Genomic DNA, 26,969 nt, shown 5'->3' with positions numbered 1-26,969 from the left:
ACTATTAATGCTAGCACTATATTTTATTCTACCCCAGATGATTTATAAGAACCCGACATGCTGTTTAACATGCAGAAGAATATGCTGGTTTGGGCTCTATTAGCTTGGATTTAAACACAGTCTGTTCATTTAATCAGCTCTTTTCATTGGGAGTTGCGAAGTTATATACTTAATGATGAGCCTAAATTCTGACTCTACGATGTTAAATATGGTTTATAATTTACAGGAGGGGAATTACTTTCACCATTTTGATACTGGTGGTTTTTGAATATTTTCCCCTTGAAATTAAATCTTTTTATACAATATTTTTTTAAAAGGCATTTGGTAAATATGTGTGTATTGATATGGGCATGTTAGTTGCAGTGTTGGTAAAACTAATAACAGTTTGTATCAGTTTATCTCCTTGATACTCAGGTGAAGAGAATCATGCATAGTTACTGGAATATGATATGGACCATGATTTTTGCAAGATAACCATGGCCTTTTTTGTTGTTATAAGTGACTGTATACTTACACCCAGTCTCCAGTGTCTGTCTTCTTCAAGTCTGTGTTCTTCCAGTCTCCTCTCACTTTCCTTTTTTGTTTGTTCTCCTATCTGTAGTCACTCTGTCCACACTAGATTATTTGTTTATCTCTTTTATTATGGAAGACCCAATAAAGGCTTAATGTGTACAGCTGCAGCAAGATTTTGCTTTGACAGAACCAGGATCTTTAAGCTTCTCTGGTGCTGAAAAATGGGTTGCTTTAAAAAAATGATAAATGGAAAGAGTCCTGTAAACACATTTTAGAAGTTCTGATGCACTCTTCTAGGCACTTTTGATAAGTGTTATAAGTCCACAAATCACAAAGACCCCCCACGTTACTCAAAAACACCAACTCAATATGTTTCCCCCACAAACACAGCAATGAAAATAAATAAATGGACTTTTCAGTGTGTGCTAACGGTCAAACAATTTTGGCTATTTTGTATCTTTGCTTATAAAATTTGAGGAAGTAATTTAAAATCATTGCTGATAAAATTTGCCGATGACATAAAGATTGCTGGAGTGGTAAATAATGATGACAACACAGACATACAGAGCAATCGGAATGTCTTGATAATCTGGGCCCATTAAAACAAAATATATTTTAATACCATCAAATGCAAGGTCACATATTTAGCAACAACGAATGCAGGCCATATCTAAGAATGGGAGACACTATCCTGGAAATTAGGACCCTGAAAAAAGATTTATTGGTCACAGTGGACAATTAATTGAACATCGCTCCCAGCAAGATGTTGTGGCTAAAAGGGCTAATCTGATCCTTGAATGTAAAAAAAGAGAATAATAGGGAGGTGATTTTAATTTTGGAAATGGCACTTGGATGGAATATTGCATCCAGTTCTGGCATCTAAATTTTTAAAGTGATGTGGAAAAATTGGAGTGGGTGCCATAAAAGAGCCATAAAATGATATGAGGGCTGGAAAAAATTCCCTGCAGTGAGAGACTTGAGGAGCTCAATCTCTTTACCAAAAAGATGATCAAGAGGTAATTTGATTATGGTGTAGAAGTATTTTCATGGGGAGAAAATATCAGACATTAAAGGGTTTTTTTAATCTAGAGGAGAAGGACATAACAGGAAGCAATGGCTGGAAGTTAAAGCCAGACAAATTCAAATTAGAAATAAGCACAGATTTTTAACAGTGGGGGCACTGAACCACTTGAACAAATGAACAAGGGAAATGGTGGATTATCCAAGTCTTCAAATCAAGAATGAGGCCTTTCTGGAAGATGTGCTTTAATGAAACACAAGTTTTTGGGCTCAGAACAGGGATGACTGAATGAAATTCAGTGACCTCTGTTATACCCGGAGATCAGCCTAGATGATATAATGGTCCTTTCTGGTCTCAAACTGTATGAATCATGGGGTACCGTGAGTGCCAAAGTCTTGGGCAGAAGGTTTGCAATGTTTGCATTTTCTTCATTGGCTACTGCAAAGTAAAAAAAGTATTTACTTGTGGCGCAATGTAAAATTTTTTTTTCTTATACACACATTTCAAATTACTCATTACAAGCTATTATTGCAAAAATTAAGACTTTTCCCCCTCACTATTATCTAGCTTTTTGTGCACTGAAGTATGAATTGAATATTATAATGAATGGAGCTAATGGACATGGCATATACAAATAATATACCAAGTTTTACCTTGAGACTGCATTCAGTTAAATAAATTGGCAGCATATTTCCAGCAGCTACAGTTGTATTTTACTGATACTGAAATAATGCTAAGAAATGTTTCAGGCCTTCTGCTTCATCCTAGTACAGCAGAGCTGTAAACATACTGCCATTATATTATTGGTGGCAATCACAGCCACAAAATTAAGAGTAGTGCATACTGTGTGCTGTTACACATACGCAATTAGACTAATGAAATGTTAACAGCTTGATTTCAAAATGCTTATGAAAAAATAATCTATTAGGTTTTTTAAATGTAATATACCATTAAAACATTGAGTGAAAGTAAAGAATGCATAGCCAGTTATTGTTTGTTCATTGCATAGCATCTTGTCTGAAGCAAGAAAAACCAAACACTTTGTACTTATTGTGGGTTTTTTCAGTTTTAATCATGATTTTTTTCATTTTACCCTGATTATAAAGTATTTTACACTGATTAATTTTAAGAAAACAAGTGGTACTTACACAAATTGTTTCCTAATAATAATTTCAAAACATAGGAATGTCATTGTTGCTTAATGGGAATTATGCAGACTTAGAAAACATTGTCCATGTAGTATGAAAACAGTAAGTAATGCAAAATTACTGCAGCATTTATTGATTAGAAAGTAATTTAAGCATGTTATGGGAGCAGTGCAAATAGTAAATTTAGTGTCTGAGAATGCATGATATTGCCAATGAATTTAGCAGCAAAATTACATAATATGCTACACTAATAGTGGTGATGTTTTCTTTGTCATAATTTTGTTCCTGCTTTTTATCACATGTATCACATTAGGGTGGAAACAGTTCTATGTCAGTCACATACCATGTGTAGCTAAAAGTTGTAAGAAGTAAATATTCCTCTCAAGATCTAAATCAAGCCTGTGTGATCCTAAATGTAACACAATATGATGCGTTTAACACACTTGCAAAAACATTTTATTACAAATTACATAGTATGGTATGGTATTTTACTATGCATGTTAGCTTTTTCTTTTTAAAAAAAATGTAAAAAATTAAAAATCTGCAATTTGTTTAAGAAAATAGTCTGGACATGTAGAAAACACTCAGTGATAACTTCCATTTTTTAGCTCTTAAATATTTCACCGAGGAATCCTTCTTTTTCATTCTGAATGCCTGTAATAATACTAGTTTTGGGTATGACTCAATAACCAAGCATAAAAACATTTAAGACTTTTGCATCAGAGTCCCTGCACACAAGAATATTTAGAATGGATTTTTAAGAAGTCTGTTTTATTAGTTGACATTAACCATCTGTAAAGAATCCCATTTGTGAGATGCTTGACTCAGTGTTTTAAAAAATATACTTGGCTTGTAGGATATTTTCTTTGTATGTGTGACACTATACTTTGAGGTGTAGCACTGTTTTAAAAGACTGAATGTGTGTGTTTTTTCTACTTATGCCCATATTTGAGACTTTGTCCTGTTTAGGAAAAATAAGTAAATAAATTATATATATATTTAATGCTTTGAAATAGTTGGGATTGTTAAAACAAGATGGGATATCTTGTAAACAGTTTTATAACTTTAATTAAAAACAGTATAAAATACATGAAACATTTTTTTCCACATGAAACAATTGCACTTCCTTCATGGCACACCTTTTCTCATCCTTTATCGCTCACAAAAATATTTTAGAATACCGTTTACTTATGTACAAGGATTTGTAGCCCTCTTGACATTTACTACAAAGGTGAGTTTTTTCATTAAAGCATCCAGTTGAAATAGTTTTGAAGTGGACATAAACAGTTTCACATATACTCTATGTACTCACATTAACTTCCTATTACTTCGAAGACAAAGACCACATTGCTTGCTTCAGGATCCTTGTAGAATTAATAGTACTTAACAATGGATTTGATGTTGAGGTAAGTGGCAGGGGGGGAAGAGTTGAGCATAAACATCTCCAGGTTTATTTAGTAGGTGCAGACTCTTCTGTTAGGGATTCATTTCTTCCACCTGTTTGCTGCATCTAAAGACTGAAAAATTCACATCTTAATGCTGTCTTGGGATATGAAATTGCAGAGCCAGTACCTTGTATCCCAGTTTCTGTCACATGAGTGTACACTATTCAAATTATTTAACTAAAAGAAAAAAGAAACAAGATTCCCAATCCCTATCATTACAAGAGTTTTCCAGACAGTCACCTAGATTAGGGTTTTTTAATGACAGCGCTTAATATGGAAAGGGAAAAGATTGCAGTGTATAACTGATTGTGGATTTAAAGTGTTTCTGTTTTTAAAAATCTAAGAAGAAGTTTGATTCACAGCTTTTCCCCCTAAGTGTGATTGATTAATACAGTTAATATATTATTTTAATACAAGTGATATTATGTTGGTCTGGAAATTGATCTTAGAAGCTCAGCTAAATAAATAACTATTAAAGTTGCCAGGCCCTTCTGAACTCTTGTAATAAAGCATAATGCATACTATGAAATTTCTAGCACCCTCTACAATAGTGTACAGTTTTTCTGAAGATTGAATTACAAAAAGGATTTAAATTGTGGCAACTCCCAACAATCTATCATTTTAATATTATCCATCTTATTTTTTTTCATATTCTGTGACAGAATATAGCATTTGGCCTTTGGGTACCAAAATATAAAAATGAGATCTAAGAAAGCTTAGCTTCGACCCTATCAACTTTTAGTGATTAAAGGTGTGTCCTGACTTCTGGTGGTTTCTGGCTGCTTATCCTTTGAAATGAGCAGTAAACATGTCATAAGTCTGGTAATAATGATGACGCTAAATTAGAGGTGTCAATATGTAAGATGTAATAACTTGGTTTAACTCTACAGCACATGAAGGCAAATACACATATATAGTCACATCATAGATATTATTCATGGTCTTGGACCATTTGAAAAGTTGTGCTTTCTCCAGGATATTATGTGCTAAAAATTGCACTTCTCATGACCCCCACTTATTTGCAAAATTAAATGTAAAACTGAAGATCTTTGCAAACATAAGGCTTGCTTTTTTTCCTCATTAATGTTTAAAACGAAACAGAACATAAAAAAGCTTAAAAATAATGATTTTAGCTGTGTACAGGATGAAACGTGACACTTGCAGATCTAAGGGGGCCAGAGGGTAGCGGGAAAATAGTTTTACTTCTCATCTTTGTGTATAAAGATTTCAATTCTGATTTTACATCCCACATTGGTAACTGCAAATAAAAGTTGGCAAGGTATGATTTAATGCCTTGCTCATGAACATTAGTTTATAGGTACAAAGGCCTTTTGGTACATATGGTGAGAACTGAATGCTGCCCATAATAACCAGAGTAACAGTGGCTGATAACACTGATCAATTTACCAAGATCCCTTTTTAGATGATTAATTGAATTCCAAATATATTTCAAAGAAGGCCTTAAACTCCATAGCTAATAGACTTAATTAAAGAAACCAGAGTTTCCATCGTCCATGCTTTTTTGATTCAGTTTTGGATTTTTGTTTTGGAGTTGAGGAGTAACTCTCCTGAGAATAAGGCAAAGGTGCAACCTGAGTTTCCTCAATAGGGTGAAGTTTTCTCAGAACTGGCTGTAGTTTGTCTTCCTGCTGTTTAAAATCCAACTCCACACTAAAAAAAAAAAATTAAAAAAAAATGCAATTAAGTGCTAAATTATTATGATATAATAATTTAAATTAAGACAGCATCCAACACTGATATCCAAGTGCAAAGATATTAACAGTATATACAAAAGAAATGTTAAACTAGATCTCTGTAACTCCAACAAATGTGAATTTGAAAAAAAATTTCCTTGTACCACAAAGAAAAACATGAATTCTGGCCACATTCAGAGATGATTCCATAGTAACTTGCTATGTGGCAGATCACAGAACTAGAAGGGACCTTGAGAGGTCATCTAGTCGAGTTCCCTGCACTCATGGCAGGACTAAGTATTATCTAGACCATCCCTGACAGGTGTCTGTCTAACCTGCTCTTAAAAATCTCCAGTGATGGAGATTCTGCAACCTCCTTAGGCAATTTCATCCTTGGAGTCTGGAAACACGTCTCTATGGGTCTGCATCTATATTGAGGAAGGGGTATGCCCTGCCCCCCTAATTCCCAGTCGTGTGGAGATTACCCTCACAGGGATCTCAGACTCAGCTACCAGTAGGGCTCAACCCCCTGGTGGCATAGTTCTGGTGGGGCCAAAGCTGGTGGAGAGAGACAGACTTCCTCTTTGATATTTTGGGATCTGTGTAGATCTCTTGGGATTTGTAAGGTTTGGGAGCAGGTCCTTACATCTTTTTCCACAGGTGGGTAATACGCATTGGTCCACACAGGATGATATGAGGTACATGTACAAGGGGATCCTAGACCCTTCTTCTTGGTTTTACTGTGAGGGAGGGGTAGAGGAGAGAATGATCTTGCCCTCAGACTGCCCGGAGATTCATTTATACTACAGCAAATTAGGCTCCCTTAGGTTCATGTGCATCTAGTGATGCATAGCACCCCTTTATACATCACTTCTGAATCTGGCCCAGGGGCTGGAAGAGAGGAACATAGCAAGAAAAACGACTAAGAGGAGGCTGTTAGGTCATGTCAGTCTTCCTTCATAAACTTATGTCATGTTCGTGTTATCTATCTGCACATTACAGTGCCTTAAGGCTCCTTAATGCTCAAGCTCCCTAGCATACACTAATTGCCTCTGAACTTGGCCATATTTCTGGCAGCATAATCTAAAGCACACTTAACCTACTGCAAATAATAACCCTTCCAAGTCCAAAACATTCTTGAGTCTTTATTTTGATTTCAAGACAAAACATCTGTTGTAGATCCACATTTTTAGCAAAAAAAAAGAAAAGTTCTTTTTAGCTAAAAGAAGAAAAGTCTCTAGGGCGTACTTTCTGATAGCCCCATATTATAGTAACAAAATGCATAATAAAATGTATTATTCATTCAACAATCTAAAACTAACACATGAAAGTAAACTTAAACTCGTAAAATATGCATCCTAAATTGTAAGCAGTTTGAGGAGTGGAACACCTTGCAGGCTGCCCTGTAGTTAAGAAAAAAGATGCAATGAATTTATAGCCCTAGGATCAACATACAGCACTAAGTACATTTCAAATTTAATTTGTAAAAACAAAGAAATGCAATCTCAAAATGCAGCAAAAGGGTGAATAAAAATGGGAATTCGGCACAGTAATCCAAGCCAAATAAGAGCCACAAAAGCACTGAGTGAAGCAGAAATGATCTTGTTCCAATGCATGTGGTATAGCTGGATGTGGAGGAAGTTGACAGTGGGCCTTTTCATCACACTCTGTGTGTTAGGGAGCACAGTAGGATTTTGGAAAGAGTATTAGGGGACAGGCTCAGGGAGGAATTTGAGAGATAGCAAGCAGCTTATTGATGGCTGGGACAAGTCATCTGTCCCCATTCAGCAGCTGCTCTGCTACCTGCTGCTTTAATAATATTTGATTAACGTGAAAAAACAATTGTGTATCATAATGCATATGCTCAAGGGGCAGAGATAAGCCTGCCCATTCAAGCTTTACTTTTGGTATTTCCGGGCTTTTCAGCACTTAACTGTGCAACAGTAATATTACACAAATGTATTTTTTCCTCTTTGTTTTCTAGGTGTTTGTAGGGCTTTTTTGCATTTAATATAGTTTTGGTTTGAGTCCTTTTTGACCCGGGTGTCAGCTTAGCATTTTTAATTTTGTAGGCCCTCATATTCTCAGTGTAATTAACTCCATGCATAGGGTTCATCTTAATGATTTTGATGTGGGTTAGGGGAGAGATTCTTTAAGCCATCACCAAATTAACTGGCTACATGTATACTAAAATGGGAGACCTTTGATTCCTCCTTTCCCAACCTCAGACTGCATGAGATGTGAAGCCTTGTTGCTTCATGCCTAACGTTACATTTTAAAGAGTTTCAAGGGAAATTTTTCTAGATATGCTGGACATTGGGGAGCCATTATGCCTCCAGGAATTAGAAGGTTTTGGTGTATTTTAACCCCAATGTAGCATTTTGCAGATACTGAGTGCTTCTCACTACAATCCTGTGGGGTAGCTAAATGTTATCCTCATTTTACAGAAGGGAAAAGAAAACCAGAGAAGTTAAGACTTAACTAAGAGGAACTGATGTCAGAGCTCACAAGAATCTACCTGCAGGACATCCCTGTGAAGTCAGTGGGGCTCTGCACTAGTGTGAGGATCCATTTATGTGGCTCATAAAGGCAGGAGTAGGGCCTAGTTTGTTAAATTGTGGAGAATGGCTAAATGTGTTCCAGGCTTCAATATAAGTATGGACATTCCTGTAAGTTTGAAATCTTTACATATCCTTTCTGATTGCCAGTATAAGAGAAAAGTAAATACACTTCTAAGAATGGAGACACTTCAAAGTGGATATTGAGTATTAAGCTAACAGTATGAAAGATATGTTAAAAATTGTAACGTAAAAAAAAAATTCTGTTGCTTCAGACTGACTGAAGATTTTAATTTTGTATGTTACGGTGCACATTTGGTATTGTACCTGTGAATACTGAATTTCTATTAAGCAGCTACATTGGGTATCTTGTTGTTAAGCAATTAATCTCACTACAGAACCATGTAATTACAGAGTAATATAATCCAGCTCCTTGTTAACAAAATGGCAAGACTATGTGGATGACAAATTGTTATTTGCAGTTTAGCTGCACTGCTAGCAAAAAAAAAAGGCTAGCAAGAAAGCTGCTGTTTGGTTAACAGGCTGGGATACCATTAGAGTGTGTGTGTGCATGCTGTGTGCATATTTCCAAAAATAAAACTGGAAAAATCAGCCTGGCTATTAAAATATCTTACATCGAAAAGGACAGATTTCGCTTTACAGATCCGTTCATTATGGTGGGGAGCAAACCTGGGCAGAATTTGGCTTGCAATGTTAGCATCGGCTTGTTTACCTGAATAAACATATAAAATATGCAGTTCAGCTCTAACTGGGGAAACGCATTTGTTTTCACCTAGTCCAGTATGTTTTTATCATGTACTGTAATGTTCACCAATATAAAGCTGTTTTAAATTAAGGTCTATTTTAGACTTCAAAGATAATTGTTAAAAATTTGTTTAACAGGTTATAAATTATTTTATAATCCATTTTTATTACAAAATGTTTACTGATTGCAAGATAAAAGCTTATGCAGTTTTAATTCCTGTGAGGAAAAGCATATTTGGGTTAGAAACTATTGTTATTCTGTACTGCATAAAACCATCTGTACTGCATCTCAGGCTGTTTTTATCACTTGGCATCAGAATAACAATGTGTTACTTTGAAGAGAGTGAGAGAATACTAACACTTACATCCTGTCACCTTTTATAACTGTATTGGTTTTACAGGAGAATGGCTTGTTGGCTCAGAAGATAAATGCATTTAAATTGGAATTTTCTTATATTCCTGTAACCTTTGATGCAAATAACTTGTTTGATGGCAAATTAATGACTTAATACATATTTGCTTTTGTTTCACAATGATAAAATATGCGAAGTCTTCCTTTTATAATGCAGACAAAAGGGAGCTGGTCATGTGTCCGTCTGTCTGTCTGTCTAGATAATTATAGATTTCTATATCTATGTTTATGGATAGCTACACACTCACTTATATGACCAGCTGTATTTTTATCGAATATGTATTTTGGTGATGGTAGAATTAGGATGCTGTTCTTAGAAGACTGAAAATGAGAATTTGAAAGCCATGAGTATTGATGAATTTATACAAGTATTTTAACAGAATATTTCTGAACTAGTCTAATGACTAGTTTTTAAGAAATGCAAGACTTCAAGTAATGGGAACTGGTCTGAATACTGAGGTTTACTTACAGTGTACGCTGCTTTGTCATTACACTTTGCTCAGCTGTTACTAGCATTATGCTGCTGATACAGACATTTCAGTGTACTTTTAAAAGAAGCCTCACTAAAATGTAAGCTCTGTTTACAGTTGAGCTCTAAATGTTTGGCTGTGTATACACGTACTACTTTAAAAATAAATAAATAACAGTTTGGAAACCTTACAAACAGAAACGGCATATACATTGTTTTTGTTTGTCTTGTCCTGTTACCTTGACTTCCGTGCTGCTGACTCTGTCCATGACTCTACAGTCTTACTTGGTCTCTCGCTCCACTGAGCCTGCACTTACATCCTCTTTCTGGCCAAGTCCAACAACTTTTTCTTAATCTTCTTTTTCTGTGACCTGTCCATCATGTTCAACATAGCTGACGTACTATTATTTGTAGTTTTCTCCTGCTTTGCCTTTCAAAATTCTGGGCTTGGTTGGCTTTGGTACATCTAGGCTATTGCTAAAAAAGTGTCATTTCCTCCTCTACAATATATCCAAAATGTATCCCTCCTCCTTTATCTCTACTTCCAAACACTTATCTCATGCCTAGACTATTACAACCTTCTTTCTGATCTGCCTGATTCCAACATAGCACCCTTATAGAGTAACCAAAGTACCATTGCCAAAGTTGTCATCTGCTGCTCTGACCAGGTCATCCCCACTCGAGTCCCTGCATTTTCCTCATCTACATCGATATCAAATTGAAACCCCTTGCCCTTGTCTTCAGGGAGCTGCAGATCTTTGACCACTTAGATGTTACCTCTTACCACTCTTCTGCTTGAACTCTACACTCTGATAATCTTGCATACCTTCATGTCAGCCACACAGTCTCATTCACCTTCAGAATCTTCCCCACTTTTTCCTCAGTCTCTCCCACAATGACCCACACAAGCTTAATAAAAGTGATGGCTGCATCACACTTACTTGTGTGTTTTATTGTTGGCATCAGTGCTCTGAGTGAGGTATTACTGAACATGTGAAAGGGAAGCAGAATAAGTAGCTTTAGCTTTTATTAGACTGGCCTAAAAATTAATGAATAACAAACCTCACCAGAAACAAGAGACAATGCTAAATATGATATACGGGGATGGTAGCACTGCCTAAATATTAAGTTTGCCCGAGATAACCTACAGTCGCTTCTATCTTTGACAGTTTTTAACCAGTTGGGCTGAAATTTTCCATGCCAGGTGCCTAACTCTGGCTGAATTTGTATTTGTGTGTAAATTTCAACCCAAGCAGTTCAACTGTTTCCAACAACTTGCAATTTCGTGGGTAAGGGGAGCAACTTTTGTGTCAAGAATGTGCCTTTTGTCATCCCTGTGAAAATCCACCCAAATGTGCCCAAATTATTAGTCTTTAAGAACTGCGCACTCTCAGTAGAAAGAAAAGGAGTACTTGTGGCACCTTAGAGACTAACCAATTTATTTGAGCATGAGCTTTCGTGAGCTACAGCTCACTTCATCAGATGTTTACCGTGGAAACTGCAGCAGACTTTATATACACACAGAGAATATGAAACAATACCTCCTCCCACCCCACTGTCCTGGTATTGTTTCATATTCTCTGTGTGTATATAAAGTCTGCTGCAGTTTCCACGGTAAACATCTGATGAAGTGAGCTGTAGCTCACGAAAGCTCATGCTCAAATAAATTGGTTAGTCTCTAAGGTGCCACAAGTACTCCTTTTCTTTTTGCGAATACAGACTAACACGGCTGTTCCTCTGAAACTCTCAGTAGAGACATGCTAGAGTGTCCTAGGGAAGCAGTGGGGGCAAAAGACCTATCTGGCTTTAAGATTAAACTCAATAAGTTTATGGAGGAGATGGTATGATGGGATAACATGATTTTGGTAATTAATTGATCTTTAACTATTCATGGTAAATAGGCCCAATGGCCTGTGATGGGATGTAAGATGGGGTGGGATCTGAGTTACTACAGAAATTCTTTCCTGGGTATCTGGCTGGTGAATCTTGCCCATATGCTCAGAGTTTAGCTGATCGCCATATTTGGGGTCGGGAAGGAATTTTCCTCCAGGGCAGATTGGAAGAGGCCCTGGAGGTTTTTCGCCTTCCTCTGTAGCATGGGGCACGGGTCACTTGCTGGAGGATTCTCTGCTCCTTGAAGTCTTTAAACCACAATTTGAGGACTTCAGTAGCTCAGACATAGGTGAGAGGTTTTTCGCAGGAGTGGGTGGGTGAGATTCTATGGCCTGCGTTGTGCAGGAGGTTGGACTAGATGATCATAATGGTCCCTTCTGACCTTAGTATATATGAACACAGAACACTTCATTTTCAAAAAAACATGATTCAGTCTGCAGCTGAGCAGGACTTTGCTTTGAATTAAAGCTCTGTGCTACTACGGGTTGTGCTGGGGCTAGGCACCGGAACTAAGGGGAAGGAGTCTGTCTCTTCCGTGTTCTCGGTACTCCCCTCTGCTGATGCCCAGGCAACACGGGAAAGGAAAGTGGATAATTCCAATGCAGAGGAGACAAGAGCCAGAGGAGGGGGCATAGACTGGGACAGGGGCCTGGACGGGAGTGCAATACTAGGACTGTAGGCTGGTGGGAGGGCGAGGGCGGAGGGGCTAGAGAACCTGGGGATTGGGGTGGAAAGAGGCTGGGACTTCCTGGTTGAGAAGACCAGGAGTGGGAACCAGTGGAGACAGGGAATGTAGGTAGGGGGCAGGCAATTGGAGGTGGGGGAGCGGAGGGGGAAGAGAAAGATTGGATGAGGAGCTGGGAGGGGAGAAATTGGACAAGGGAGTGGGGGGGGGGGGAGGTGATTGGGGAATGAGCAGAAGGTTGAGAGTAGGGAGAGGGAAGGAAAGGCAGAACGGTCTGTGCCCACTAGAGCACACTCCTCTCTGGAGCCTGGAACGGAACTTGTGATTTTTGAATCTCATCATTCATCTGTGAAACCCTTTGGCAGTGTATATCATCCCCTTCTAGTGCTGGTCCACACTGGATGAAAACCTGTTACTGCTATCAGCTACTCTTTCAGCTCAAATGGCAGAATGACCCATGTGGGGGTCAATATGATGTGACATGATGGCATTTCTGATTTTTCAGCTTATTTTTAAAAAAAACCTAGTAAATTCTGCCTACGCCCTTATCCCTCTGTTAGAACATTATTAAAGGTGCATAATCAAGTAGGAAACCCCAAAATGAAGGTTCCCCCTCCCTTCTGCGTGTGCATTGAGACCGTCTTGAATTACATGAGCACATGCTCTTTTTTTCCCCATAGGACACCTGCCTCATTAAGTACACAGGATGGACCTGCTCTGGGAGTTAATCAAGGCTGTGTAGTGAAGAAGGCTGTTGTGTGTAGATCCTCTGCTACATTTATTGCAAAAGTTGGAAGGTGTGCAGTGATTGAGGCAGGGGATTGAAGGGAAAGAAAGGATGGTTTCATGGTTAAGGCAGTTGAATGCTGCCCTGGAAAACTGGATTCTATCCCTGACTTTGTCACAGAGTTCCTGTGTAATGCTGGGCAAGTAACACCAAACTTTTCACAGGCAGCCACTAATTCTTATTTTATGGGCACTTGACTTGAGACCTCAGGGTCTGATTTGCAGAAGTGCTGGGCACTAACAGTGCAACTGAGGTCAATGGGAGCTGTGCTTTGTACACAAGCAGTTGTTCAGGAGAGCTCACAGTTTCTCTGACAATATTAAAGGCAAACCAGCAAACTATCCTGATGGAAAGGAAAGATAAGAACAGTAAGAGGCCAGTATGGCTCCATGAGAATGGTGTAATGACCTGAAAATTAAAAAGGAATCCTACAAAAAGTAGAAACATGGACAAATCACTAAAGATGAGTACAAAAGAACAGCACCAAGCATGTAGGGAAAAAGCAAAAGGGCTAAGGCACAAAATGAGGTATACCTAGCAAGAGACATAAAGGGCAATAAGAAGAGGTTCTATAAATACATTTGGAGCAAGAGAAATACAAAGGAAAGCGTAGGTCCTTTCTTAGCAGGGAGGGAGAGATGATAATGGATGACACCAAGAAGACTGAGATGTTTAATGCCTATTTTGCTTTTTTACACTGAAAAGGAAAAATTGTGACCAGATGCTTAACATAGATAATTATAATTAATATTAACAACAAAAGGGAAGTATTACAAGCCAAAATAGGGAAAGAACAGGTTAAAGAATATTTAGAAATGTTAGATGTATTAAAGTTGCAGTTCATCCTAGGGTACTTAAGGAACTAACTGAAATGATTTCAGAACCGCTAGCTGATTATCTTTGAGAAATCATGGAGATGGGTAAGGTCTCAGAGGACTGGAGAGGGGCAAACATAGCGTCTCTCTTTAAAAAGGGGAAAAAGAGGACCTGAGGAATTATAGATCAGTCAGCTTAACGTTGATACCTGGAAAAATACTGGGACAAATTATTAAGAAATCAATTTGTAAGCACCCAGAAGATAATAGGATTATAACTAATTGCCAGCATGGATTTGTCAAGAACAAATGCCAATTTGCCAAGAACAAACTAATCTTCTTCTTTGCCAGGGTTACTGGCCTACTGGATAGAAGGAAGCAGTAGACATGATATATCTTGATTTTTAGTAAGGCCTTTGACACAGTCCCACATGACTTTCTCATATGCAAACTAGAGAAGTAAGGTCTAGATGTAATTACCATTTGGTGGGTGCAAAACTGGTTGAAAGACCATGCTCAAAGAGGAGTTCTCAGTGGTTTGCTGTCAAATTTGGGATATGTATCTGATGGGGTCGTGCAGGGGTCAGTCCTAGGTAGTACTATTCTCTGTTTTCATTTATGACTTGGATAAGGAAATGAAGAGTCCGCTTGTAAAATTTGTGGAAGACAACAAGCAGGGAAGGGTTGCAAGTCTTTTGGAAGAGAGGATTAAAAGAATTCAAAATATCTGTGAAAAATCGGAGAATTGGCCTGAAATCAACAGGATGGAACTCAGTAGAGACAAGTGCAAAGTACTACACTTAAGCAGAACAAAAATCAAATGAACAACAACAAAATGAGGAATAACTGGCTAGGTAATCGTATTGCAGAAAAGGAAGTGGGGGTTATGGTGGATCACAAATTGACTGAGTCAACAATGTGATGTAGTTGCTAAAAAGGCTATTATCCTCTGGGGTGTATTACAGGAGTCTTGTCTGGAGGACTTGGAAGGTAATTGTCCCACTCTACTCAGCACTGATGAGGCCCCAACTAGAGTACTGTGTCCAGTTCTGGGCACCACACTGTAAGAAAGTCCAGTGAAGGTAGGAGAAGTAATCAGCTGTATCTGCAGCAAGGGAGATTTAGGCTATATATTAGGAAAATATTTCTAACTACAAGGGTAGCTGAGATCTGGAACAGGCTCCCAATGGAGGCTGTGGAATCCCCATCGCTGGAGATTTTTAAGAACAGGTTGAACAAACCTCTGTCAGGGATGGTATACTTGGTCATGCCGCAGTGCTTGAGGTCTCTTCCACCTCTATATTTCTGTGATTTTATATAAAGTGCTGTATAATGCTAGGCACTGTGAAAAATCAGGTCCTAGGCGTCTCAAATTGGGTATCCAAAATTAGTAGCTACTTTTGACTTTATAATCTGTCTGTGCTTCACTTCCCCATCTATAAAATGGGGATAATAATACCCACTCTTCTCACAGGTGTTTTGTGAAGATCAATTGTTGTGAAGCACTCAGATTTTATAGTGATGGGTGCCAGAGAAAAGCCCATGAGGAAATTAATAATACTGTCTTCAGAGCAGGGTTTGAAGAATGTGCAGTAAAGAAGGGATTGGGCCCCACATTGAACCATGAAGATAAGATATGAATCCAGTGCCCTGAATTAGGCAAAATTCTGTGGAAAAACAGTTATATGATCATGCAATTAAAGACTGTCTCATAATGCATCTGCTCGGAGGGCCAAATGAAGGATCTACAGGCATTAGCATTACGAGAGGTAGTTGCTTTAATAATTTGCATTATATCATAACAACTTCATACAACCTCCCCTCCCCCCCAAAAAAAATATTAAAAGAACATTATTTAAGTTGAAAAGTCAGGCTCTCAAAAGTTAGGAAATGCTGGCATTTGCTAACTTTTGAGTGCTTTGCAAGGTCGACAATGTCCTTTAATTTTGTATGCATATGTACGTGCACGCTCATGCGTTTGTAAGTGGCACAATATAATGCATACTTTGTGAAAGCATACATCTGTCATAATCGTAGTTTGTGTAAATTAGCGTTCCTCTCTCTCGCTTGACACGTCCCCCCCATCCACCCCCGTTTCATGTCGTATCTAATTTAGATTATAAACTCTTTAGGCAAGGAGCTTGTCTTTGTCTCTGTAAAATGCTACCCACGCCAATAGAACTACATACAAATGTTAAATATAAAGAAATATAAGGCAGCAGTCCCTTTAACCAATAACATTTATCTTTAATAGTAGATGTATAGCTACATATTTATACCAAAATTGCAATGAACAATCAGCAGGGATAGCAGCATGATTTGTAACTCCCCAGCAAGGTTACTCTAGGAATTGCCTCCATTCTAGCCTTTCATTTATCACTTCACGTCAAACTAGTTTCCCTCCTTCCTGATCCCCTTTTTTCTCCTTTCTCTTCACTCTTTTCAAGTAGGATTCTTGTCTTGTTTCTGATGAGGAGGAGTTCAAGCAACATAATAAGCGCCTTTAACTTTTAAAAGAAACTGTGGGTGAGTGTACAAACGCATTTTAACCTACATCTGCAGTAAAATGAAACCAATATATTACCTAAAGCATAGCTGGATCTTTTTTCTTTAGTAATCATTTTTTCCTCCTTTGGTTTCCTTTTGCTAATTTGGCTAAGCTTTTTAAGATAACATATGCTTGTAGCAGTCCTTTATTAAAACAACAAAAAAGCATTCAACAGTAATAACCCCGAACACCGCAGGATCAAATATTGGAAACTGTAGTGTTTTTGATTATTACTGTAGAATACTTTTTTCATGAGTGAATATATTTAAAAATGCTGGGAACAGAACAAGTTTTAAAATTACTGTTGATCGTGTGTATGGTTTTGAGCAGAGAGTCTGCTGAGTCATAAACACTAGTTTCCCCCATATGGTATATGGGATGAGATCTAGCAACAAACTTGGAAATTCTGTTGGATTTACTCCTTATCTAAGAATCTTACATAATTAATACACATTGCTGAAAGAAATAAAATAGTAACAAACTGAAACATGTTGGTTGTTTACAAGGTAACAATTGAGAAATCATGTCTTAAAAACAAATAATATTACAACAGTTTTGCAAAGCCCTCACTGACATTCTGATTTATTAAAAATGCTATGCCAATAGATTCCTCTGGTCTCTGCGATACTGTCTGTGAGGTTGCATTCTGATGCAGTGTGCTGGAGGAAAGCATGGCAGTATCATGGGTAATTTGTGAGAGATACCAGAGGATGGCTTTGGGTGATGGCTTTTTCAGATTGGGGTACTGTATGGGTCTAATTTCTCATCCCTCCTATTCATTGTGTATTTAAGGCCATTAAGAGGGTTAGTGGAGCGACATGAGTGGCAATGTCCTTGTTCAGCAGTCAACTAATTCTGTGACTAGGTTTCCTGGCATGGTTGATGCATTGGCAAAGGTTATCTGTGTATCCTTCTTACACTTTTAAAACTAATATTAGTGAGATCAGAATCACGCCTACTTTTAGGCTTGGAAAGATTTGGTTTTTTACTGGTAAGTAAAGATCGATAAATGTCGTATTATCCTATATCCACAAACTGATGAAAAAATATTTCCACTGATGATGACTGAAATTTACAGATAGGTAAGATGAGAAAATGCTGCTTGAGAACTTACTAGCATTTGATTTTACGACTATTTACTTTGTATATTTTAAAATACAACATTAAAAATTTGTGTTAATGGTTATAAAGCTTAAACTTTTTGAATCTGTGTCTACTGTCATTAAATAATTGTCTGACCCCTCTCCATAATTTTTCACATCTGTGAAAATTTAAATAACCAAAAATAGAAAAACTGGTTAAAAATAAGTATTGGTAGTATCCACAAAATAACAAAAAAATTGAATTCTGCCAAGCCTGCCTACTTTACAGCTTCATGTAGTCATTGTTCTGTAGTCTGCACTGGCTGTTAATTTCTGGATAGAGTTTAAGGGCCCTCCCTATTCTACAGATTGTCTCTGTTATTTGGTACAGTACCATAGGAATTACAATCAGCAGACATGCTTAATTTAGCAGCATCTCTGATTAAGTAAGAATGGGGCTGAAGAGGAAGGTATTTTTCTGATGGGCTCTGAATTCGGGATCTTGTCCCTTCCTTCATGTCCCAGAACCCAGATTTGTTAACCTGTGGACATGATGACAATGTGGAGAAGTTAGATGCGTGGTTACTATTAAGGGCAACTATTATGGCATTGTGAGTATATTGTTATATATTTTAGTATTACTCATTTTAATTATTGTAAGGTGTCTAGAGCAGGGTATGGGTGCTATCAAAAGTTGAAATAATTTATTTTTGTTTGTTTCTCAATAGCCTGAATATGAAATGGGCTTACTTTACAACAAAAAGAGATTTTAAAAAATTGTTATAAACTATTAATCCTGCAAATTTAGGATCAGAAAACCAAGCAGATTTGTTTCCTTCTAGCATATCACTGTTAATAAAGGTTCTGCGGCATTCCGTTACATCTGGGGCATCCCATTGCTGTCAGTGGGGTTGCACAGGTGCAAGTGGTTCTGTAATTGGGATTATTCTGCTAATGCACTAGAAGAATTAGCATACTACTCACCCATAGCTATGCTAGCTCTGCCGGACTAATGGGTAAGAGTAGCAAAAATGTACTTTTCTCATTCACGTGAATGAATATGACTTAGTGTGTAGAGGGAGCAGATCTGTTCAATAAGAAGGTACCATTTTCAAATGGTTTTTTCTCAGATCAGAACTACACTTCAGAGGTGATCTGTGTAACTAAAGTTACTAAACTTCAGTGGCCTTAACAGTATATTGAATGCTCCAATAGCCAGACTGAGAGGCATTTGAAACCTGCTTTCCCATGTCACTTCCTAAGCAGTTTTTCTGCTTTTTTTTGGTTATCTCTCTTTTTGGTTCATAGCTCAAGAGAACGTGGGGTTTTGCCACTGACTTCATCTCTGGAAGTAAATATGATGTATCCTGAATTTTTGGAAGTGATAAGCCTCTGTAGCCTCCCTTTCAGTGGGAGATGAAGGTGCTCAACTCTTCTGTAAATCAGAATATAAATTTATATAATGATGTTCAATAGAATATTCCCAAAATACTTCCTAAAACACTTACATTTTGTGTGTGTGTGTGTGTATAAAAGAAAACCTTAAAACTAAATATTGAAGACATTAATATAAATTGACCAAAAGAATTTAGTATTGTTATTTGCTCTAGATCCAATTAAAAAAAAGCACTCACACTTGCTTAAAACTAAGCCTGTGTTTAACCACTCTTCTGAATAGGGGTGTTTTCCTTTCCTACTTTACTTTACCATATAAAATAGCTATGTTTATGCACTGATCAGGAAACTGTAGAATACTGAGCCACAACTGTCAACATTTATCTCAAGTATTTTTTGGTTTTGTTGGCTTAAGTCCAGAGTTGAATTATTTTAGAATGTATAGCTCTTAATTTCATCTATTTGACTAAATTAAAAAAATAAAAACCCAAGCATCCCCCTGATGTGGAGAACTATTGAACTGGTGGATCATTCCAATGATTGGCACTGAATTTCAAAGATTTTTATTTGTATGCCTTGTTAAAATTATTTACAAGTAAAGGTGTCTGATGACAGTTTGGAGGATGAGGCTAGGAGACATTGTGTATATTAAGGAGTTTGGCACTCTCTTACACATTTAATAAAATCACTACACAATTTGGCCTGTTGTACTGTAGTTGGTGTAAGAGTGGGGCATAACTAGGAGAGCCAGGACTTCAGTGCAATCATGATCAAGCTGCATTGACAACACTGTTTGGAGAATCTTTTTGTTCCTAACTCTATCTATTAGCCAGTACTATTTATCTTTTTAATCAGCCCTATGAATTTAAACATATATACTTGGCAAGGTAAAAACAAGGATGTGTGTGTACACACAGGAGCATGCAGTGGAACTGTAGGTATATTTGCAGTTACTGAAACATTTATTGAGAATACCTCATGTGGCTTGGTTACAGTCAGTTCCTAAAATACTTAAGGCCTAATGTAGTGCCTTTTGTATGTTCACTTGATTACCTAATATGTGACATGAGTACACATTAAGGCCTGGATCCTGCAAGTGTTTACATGCTTGCTTAACTGATGTGCACAAGTAGTCCGATTGGAATGGGAAGAGAAGAATATCTGAAATACCATTACACTTTATTCACCACCCCACCCCCGCCATTTCTAACTTACCAAAAATATATTTTTTAATTAATTGGACTCATTGGGGCTACTCATGTGTAAGTTCTTTGAAGCTTTGGAGCCAAAGTGACTAGTTGCTTTTGAAAATACAGGCCAACAGATTTATATCAAAATTTTAAAATTACACAGTTTTAAATTGAATATTACTACAAGTATGTTTGATACTTCACAAACAAGCGATGCACATGCAGTTGGTTATGCATATATATTGGCAGTTTTTCAGTCTATCTACTTACTTTTTTCTTCTTTTCTTTATCCCATATTGACTTTAATTTAATAGACCTTTTCATAGACTTCTGACATTGATAGGTAAGGGAAACTTAGTTCTGTGAGGATTTTCTGCTATCTAATTAGCTTTTTTGTGATTTTTAACCTATGAACTTGTTTCATTTGCTGCTGTTGTACTGAGAGGATTAAATTTCATAGACTTGAATAATCTATTTTCAATTCAGTTGTCAGAACTCAACATCAGAAGAACTTTAATACCAAGGACAAAACTTGTTTAAAATAGCAAATACAATTTAAAAATTTTGTAGGAGTAGAAAATGTCTGCATTATTGGTTGATGTGGCTTTCAGTAATATTTCTCAATAACTACAGGTCTATAGTCTGGTTTAATCAGGTTTTTTTTCTCTGCAGAAATTGACTACTAATCTGGTTAATAAAAGAATCTTTCCAGAAGCTAAAATAACCTTGAATGGACTATATAGAATACTTCTGACCTATGTGAAATCTATTGTGAATTCTGTAGGATGTTCCCAGTTTCATATTATTCATGATAAATGCCTAAGAGTAATGCACAAAATATTAAACAGAAGGCTAATTTGCCCCACATTGATTCATGTTGTTAAAGAATTTAAATTCACAAGTGATAATAATTTAAGCAGGAATGGAAAGGGCACTAAGAGATAATGACACAGGCTGCAAAGATTTTATTCCAAGCGGGCATTGGACATGATTGAATTGGCACAATTTCTGCTTACCAATACCATTACCTCCCTTAACGATAAGATTTCATTAGACTTTAGTTTTGAGTTGTCTTGATAGTGCACCATTTAATTTTTTTCTTGTTTTTATAATCTAATTCAGTGGTATACCTCCTTTTGTAAAAGATAGCCAATTCTGAAAGGATGTATTTGTGATCTCATATTTTGTGATCTTAATACTAATGGAAGAGATTTTCTATACTTGAACATTTGATAAAGCAAAATGAACACTTGAATTGTTAAGTTTATTTTACTACTTAAAATTGGGATTTTTGACTATTTTCATTATCCTATATGTGGTCTAGAACTTAGTGTCATTCCATAGTATGCTGAATATTTTTATGTTAACTAAATGTTAGTCTATTGCTATGTAATAAGGGCTTCATATTGATTCTTTAAGGGTTATGGTGGTGGAGCTCTCTGTTAATAGAAGTTTGACTTTGAACTTAAAGCATAAAGTAGGCTAACCTCTGTAGGTTAGTAGTTTGCATCACAAAACCTCTGTATGATTTAGCACAATTGAATCATGAGAAGTGTAGTGACAGAATAGTGGTACTACACTGACAGAACCCGTTGTTATATTTACACAACCATCTACCTACACTCTCCAGGTCTAACAAGATAATTTTTCACTTGCATTAAAGATAATGAAGAATTGACATGTGCTATAAATAGGGAGATGTAGTTAAGTTTGCTTATCTTGTAAAATGGGAGAAAGTAAACAGTAGTATGTCAGTGTTTTTAATCCCTGTCAAACTGTTTAGTTTACTTCTAATACCAAAAATAATTGGGGCTTGGAGAAAAGAAGATCTTAAATGTGTATTATTGCCCTACCGATTTCTATAGAGACTTCAATTTTGGGCCCTCCCAATCTCTTTTTAGTAACTAGTGGGAATGTATGTGCCTGTACGATACAGTACAGTCTGAGTATCCAGTGAACACCTGTTTCACTGTCTATTTTTGCATGGCATTTTTGAAGGAAAAGAGACCTCTGTTTCCCCTCTCATTGTTATATAGTTGACTTTCACTGGAATTTGGCATAGAGAGTAATAGCAGGATATGGCCTGTTTTATCCAGCTGATGCTTATAATAAAAACCTGTATGTACAAAAGACTACATATCTAAGTGTTGTCAGGTAAACTTTGCTATAAAAATTTGGTCTAAGTCCACATTATAATGTTAGAATTTCAAGAAAACTGCTATTACCTTTACTCAAAAGGTAAAAATCAAATATATTCTCTTTTAAAAAGTGTTTAACTTTTCAATACACAGTAGAGCTTTCCCTCATATGATTTATCAGTTATCCATTTATTTAAAAGGGGGAAAGTGACTTAAAAGTTTTTTCTCTTTTACTTTTTCCTCTTCAAAAGTATTAGTGATTCACTCTTATCAGTGTGAAAAAAAAATCTAAAAAGTTACAAAAGTAATAGCAATCTCTGTGGAAAATGTAAATTACATATTGGCAAATATCGTATTAGTAACGCAAACTTAAAACGTTTGCTAAAATACTCGGTATATTTTGACAATCTAAAAATTCAAGAAAAAGATAAAAACTTAAAGTACTGAATCATTTTTAATCTTCTTCCATGTCATGATGGTCTTTAATTAGACTTCAGCTGTTAAGCTAGATCACATTAATATTTTTAAAATGTCATCTTCAGAAAAAAGTTAATTACATTAATCAGTTCTACATTCCAGTTTCTCAGTTCTGCTGCACTTGACATTACTGGATGCAGTTGGATAGTCAGCAGGGCAATTGATTCATTGCTGTAAAAGTGCTGTTCTGCTTCACTTAAACCAGTTTAAAAAATAAAGAGGGGATTGCTTATTTGAGAAACTCACACATTTTCTACTCTTATCCTGTTTAAACTTGAACATGCTCTTATATTACACACAAAAACTATGTTAAAAGAACATAAAGGTTGCCAAGTCAAGTACTCTAAATTTAGGGACTGCCAGATTTAAGGTTCTTTGTACAACGTTATTTGTCCCCCTGGTGCCTATGCATTATGAGGTTATCTTTAATTATGAGATCATATACTATTTTTTCCATTCAGTACACTGGATGTGTGGTACTCATTGCATGAGCAGCTTTTTAATATTTTGTTTTATCCCCTTTATTCTATACATAGCCCTATGCTTTACTTACTGCACACTGTGCAAACCAGACATGCCAAACCCGCGAAAAGAAATGCAGAAATTGGGCTTGTTTTTGGCTTAATTGGCTTGTGAGTTGCTTGTTGGCTAATTTTTGGCTTGTCGCTTGTTTGGCTTGTAGCTTCTTATTTTTGATCAGCTCCTGGTAAGCGGGGGAGAGAGTCAGGGTGTACAGTGGGGCCACTACAGTCCAGACTGCACGCCAGGGGGAACTAGTCACATAGAGTTTTGGGGTTCTGAGGGATTGGCTTGTTTTGGCCTTGTTTTGAAATGGGATTAGCTTGATTTTTGGCTTATTGTGAAAGTCGGGGTGCTTATTTACCGCGTGAAAGTTGGCAACTATGATGCAAACCCTTCTCTGAAGACCGAATTATTAATTTTCTTAATTTTTTTTATAGCACGTATCAGTGTAACATCGGAGTGCTTCACAAATATTAATTAATTTATTTTCACAACACTGTCTGAAATGAGGGACTATTATCCTCATTTCACAATTGGAGGAACAGAAGAATTATGGTCAAAAGTGTACATGAATTTTGGGTGCCCAATTTGAGACACCTAAGGCCTGATTTTTCAGAGTACTTAGCATTTTACATGTTCAAAGCACAGCTTTCATTAATGTCAGTTGAAGCTGTGAATGCTCATCACCTCTACAAATTGGATCCCAGGGGCTCAAGTCAGGCACCAAGAAAATGAACACTCAGTTAGTGACCACCCGTGAAATGTTTGGACATTTTGTTCCAGCAACACACAGTAACTCTGTGGCAGAGGCAGGAATTTCTTACTGCATTCCCGTTTCAGTCACTAAACTTCAAACTTCTACAACAAATGAGGTAGACGTCCCACAGACAACAGTCTCCTTCACTACATAACCCATCCCCAGAACATCCTGTACACTGAATGAGGCAAGAGTCCTGTGGGGGGAAAAAATTGTGTTTGTGTAATTAAAGACTATCATAATGCAGACACTGAAGGGGCAAATTAATGTTACACACACATACTTAATTCTGCCATTTCCTGTCTTCTGAGTGCCTGCCTTTACCTTGTGTGCAACCTTAATGTTCTTTGAACATACTTTCTTGTGTATAATTTTCTAGATTTAAAAAAACCAAACTCATTATCTGGAATCATATTGCCCCCTAGAAGGTTCATAAGCAGAGTTGGAAACTTTCAATCCACCACACAGACCCCTGCCACTTGAGCTAACCAAGTAACTGATAGCAGTAGTAGGTTTTCATCCTTTCTGTGGACCAGCACTAGAGGGGGATGAGACATTTTGCTAATGGATTTCACTTATTTTGCTGACAGAGGAATGGTGAGACTCAGGAATACTGGTTTCCATTCCAGATTCAGGAAGGTGAAGTGTTCTCTATTGGTCACAGACTCTCCTGCTCCTGTTTTTCTCAACCCAGTCCTGACCCCTTCTTTCCCATTCCCCTGTAGCCTGTCTATATCTCAGTCCTTTCCCCCCTATCAGCTCATTTTGGGATGTATAAGTAGGGGCATAGCGAGCAGATCGAGGGACGTGATCGTCCCCCTCTATTCTACATTGGTGAGGCCTCATTTGGAGTACTGTGTCCAGTTTTGGGCCCCACACTACAAGAAGGATGTGGATAAATTGGAAAGAGTCCAGCGAAGGGCAACAAAAATGATTAGGGGTCTGGAACACATGACTTATGAGGAGAGGCTGAGGGAACTGGGCTTGTTTAGTCTGCAGAAGAGAAGAATGAGGGGGGATTTGATAGCTGCTTTCAACTACCTGCGAGGTGGTTCCAGAGAGGATGGTTCTAGACTATTCTCAGTGGTAGAAGAGGACAGGACAAGGAGTAATGGTCTCAAGTTGCAGTGGGGGAGGTTTAGGTTGGATATTAGGAAAAACTTTTTCACTAGGAGGGTGGTGAAACACTGGAATGCGTTGCCTAAGGAGGTGGTTGAATCTCCTTCCTTAGAAGTTTTTAAGGTCAGGCTTGACAAAGCCCTGGCTGGGATGATTTAATTGGGGATTGGTCCTGCTTTTGAGCAGGGGGTTGGACTAGATGACCTCCTGAGGTCCCTTCCAACCCTGATATTCTATGATTCTTTGTCTAAGTACCTGTTTTTCCCTCCTCTCAACAGATCCAAATCTCAATCTCCTTGCCTAGCCACTCTGCTTCCCCTTTCTTTTCCCCTGGGCTATTCATTTGATCTCAGTCTTACCCTCCCAGTCTTCTTGCACAGCCGGCATATTTTTCCCTAATCTTGATCTCTGAAACAGGTGAAGCATTTTTGCTAAAACTTTTAATCTCAGACACTGCCTGTCATTGAAAATTTCAGCCCAAATGATTGAAATTAGGCAAAGTTATAAGCAACTGAAACCAGGGTCTTGTAATGGGAAGCATCAAGCCACTTTAGATGGAGTTACCAGAACCACCTATAGTGAACCATTTTAAAGTAAATTTCTCTATTAATTTCCTATAAATTATAATAAATATAATGGGTGTAAAGTTAAAGGGAGGGGCTGTGTGATTTAGCTAACTTCAATGGTAGAACTATTACGGTATATTGTACAGCAGGCATATAGGATACTTACAATAGATTGCAAGTTCATCCTTCTACATTGCACCATCTAGTCCTGATCCAGCTCCCACTGAAGTTAGCAGAATGATATCCATTTATTTTAATGGGAGCTGGACAGGCCCTTACATATAGAGACTAATTATAGGGTAATTAACCTGTCATTTTGTTCTTCAAATCCTTGCTCCATAAACATCTTAATGTCCCATATTTTTTGTATCAGAGATGCTTATCTACAACCTTTCTGCCTGAAGGGTTGTAGGCTTAATTGTTAATTCTAGTAGATGTACACTGACTAGACTATTGTGTGCAATACTATTACTGGTATACTGCACTACTGCATTATGTATGTGATTATGGTTCTTAGTTGCATGTGAAATGGAAGTACTGAGTGGTTGGAACTGTCTATTGGAAATAAACATAGTATCTGTTTTCTTAATTTTTCTTCTTTTTAAAACAGATGAAACAAAATCAGCGCTCTTTATCGTTTAAGGCTAGATTTTAATTTTGCAGTCTGCTTTGAGAAAGGGGTGGTGCACAGCTGCCCAGCCTCCACAGCTGATCTGAGAGCAAATTGTGGCTGTGTTAGTTATACTTTTTCTTCTTCTCTCCCCCCTTGCTTAGAGGAAGAATACCTAATTTGCTCTGCCCCACTTCATACAGCAGCATCCTCACCACCCTCCTGTCTCCAAGTCCGTGATCATAGGTAGCTGCTGAGCAGAGAAGATGGAACTGGGGACTTCTGCTCTTTGTCCACTCTTCATTCACTTGTTTGCAGGGAGGGAAAATTGGGTAGATAGCCCCAGTTCCTCCCCCTCGT

General features: G+C 37.4%; 2 protein-coding genes across 5 annotated transcripts in view; one reads left to right on the top strand and one right to left on the bottom strand.

Moving 5' to 3' along the window:
- Positions 1–26,969, top strand: part of DOCK1 (dedicator of cytokinesis 1) — a 563,486-nt gene that overhangs the window by 165,322 nt on the left and 371,195 nt on the right. The gene's annotated exons all lie outside the window — the stretch shown is intronic.
- Positions 2,589–26,969, bottom strand: part of INSYN2A (inhibitory synaptic factor 2A) — an 83,289-nt gene continuing 58,908 nt past the window's right edge. For 2 of the 3 annotated variants that reach the window (XM_048857031.2, XM_048857030.2), the window contains one exon: positions 2,589–5,798. In XM_048857031.2, coding sequence (XP_048712988.2) covers positions 5,615–5,798 — 184 coding nt within the window. In that variant the 3' untranslated portion in view covers positions 2,589–5,614. The remainder of the gene's footprint in view (positions 5,799–26,969) is intronic. The other variant, XM_048857029.2, reaches the window with a different exon arrangement.

The sequence above is a fragment of the Caretta caretta genome, chromosome 7 (assembly GCF_965140235.1).
Source record: "Caretta caretta isolate rCarCar2 chromosome 7, rCarCar1.hap1, whole genome shotgun sequence".
NCBI classification, from domain to species: Eukaryota; Metazoa; Chordata; order Testudines; family Cheloniidae; genus Caretta; species Caretta caretta.
This window is presented reverse-complemented; position numbering and strand designations above follow the sequence as displayed.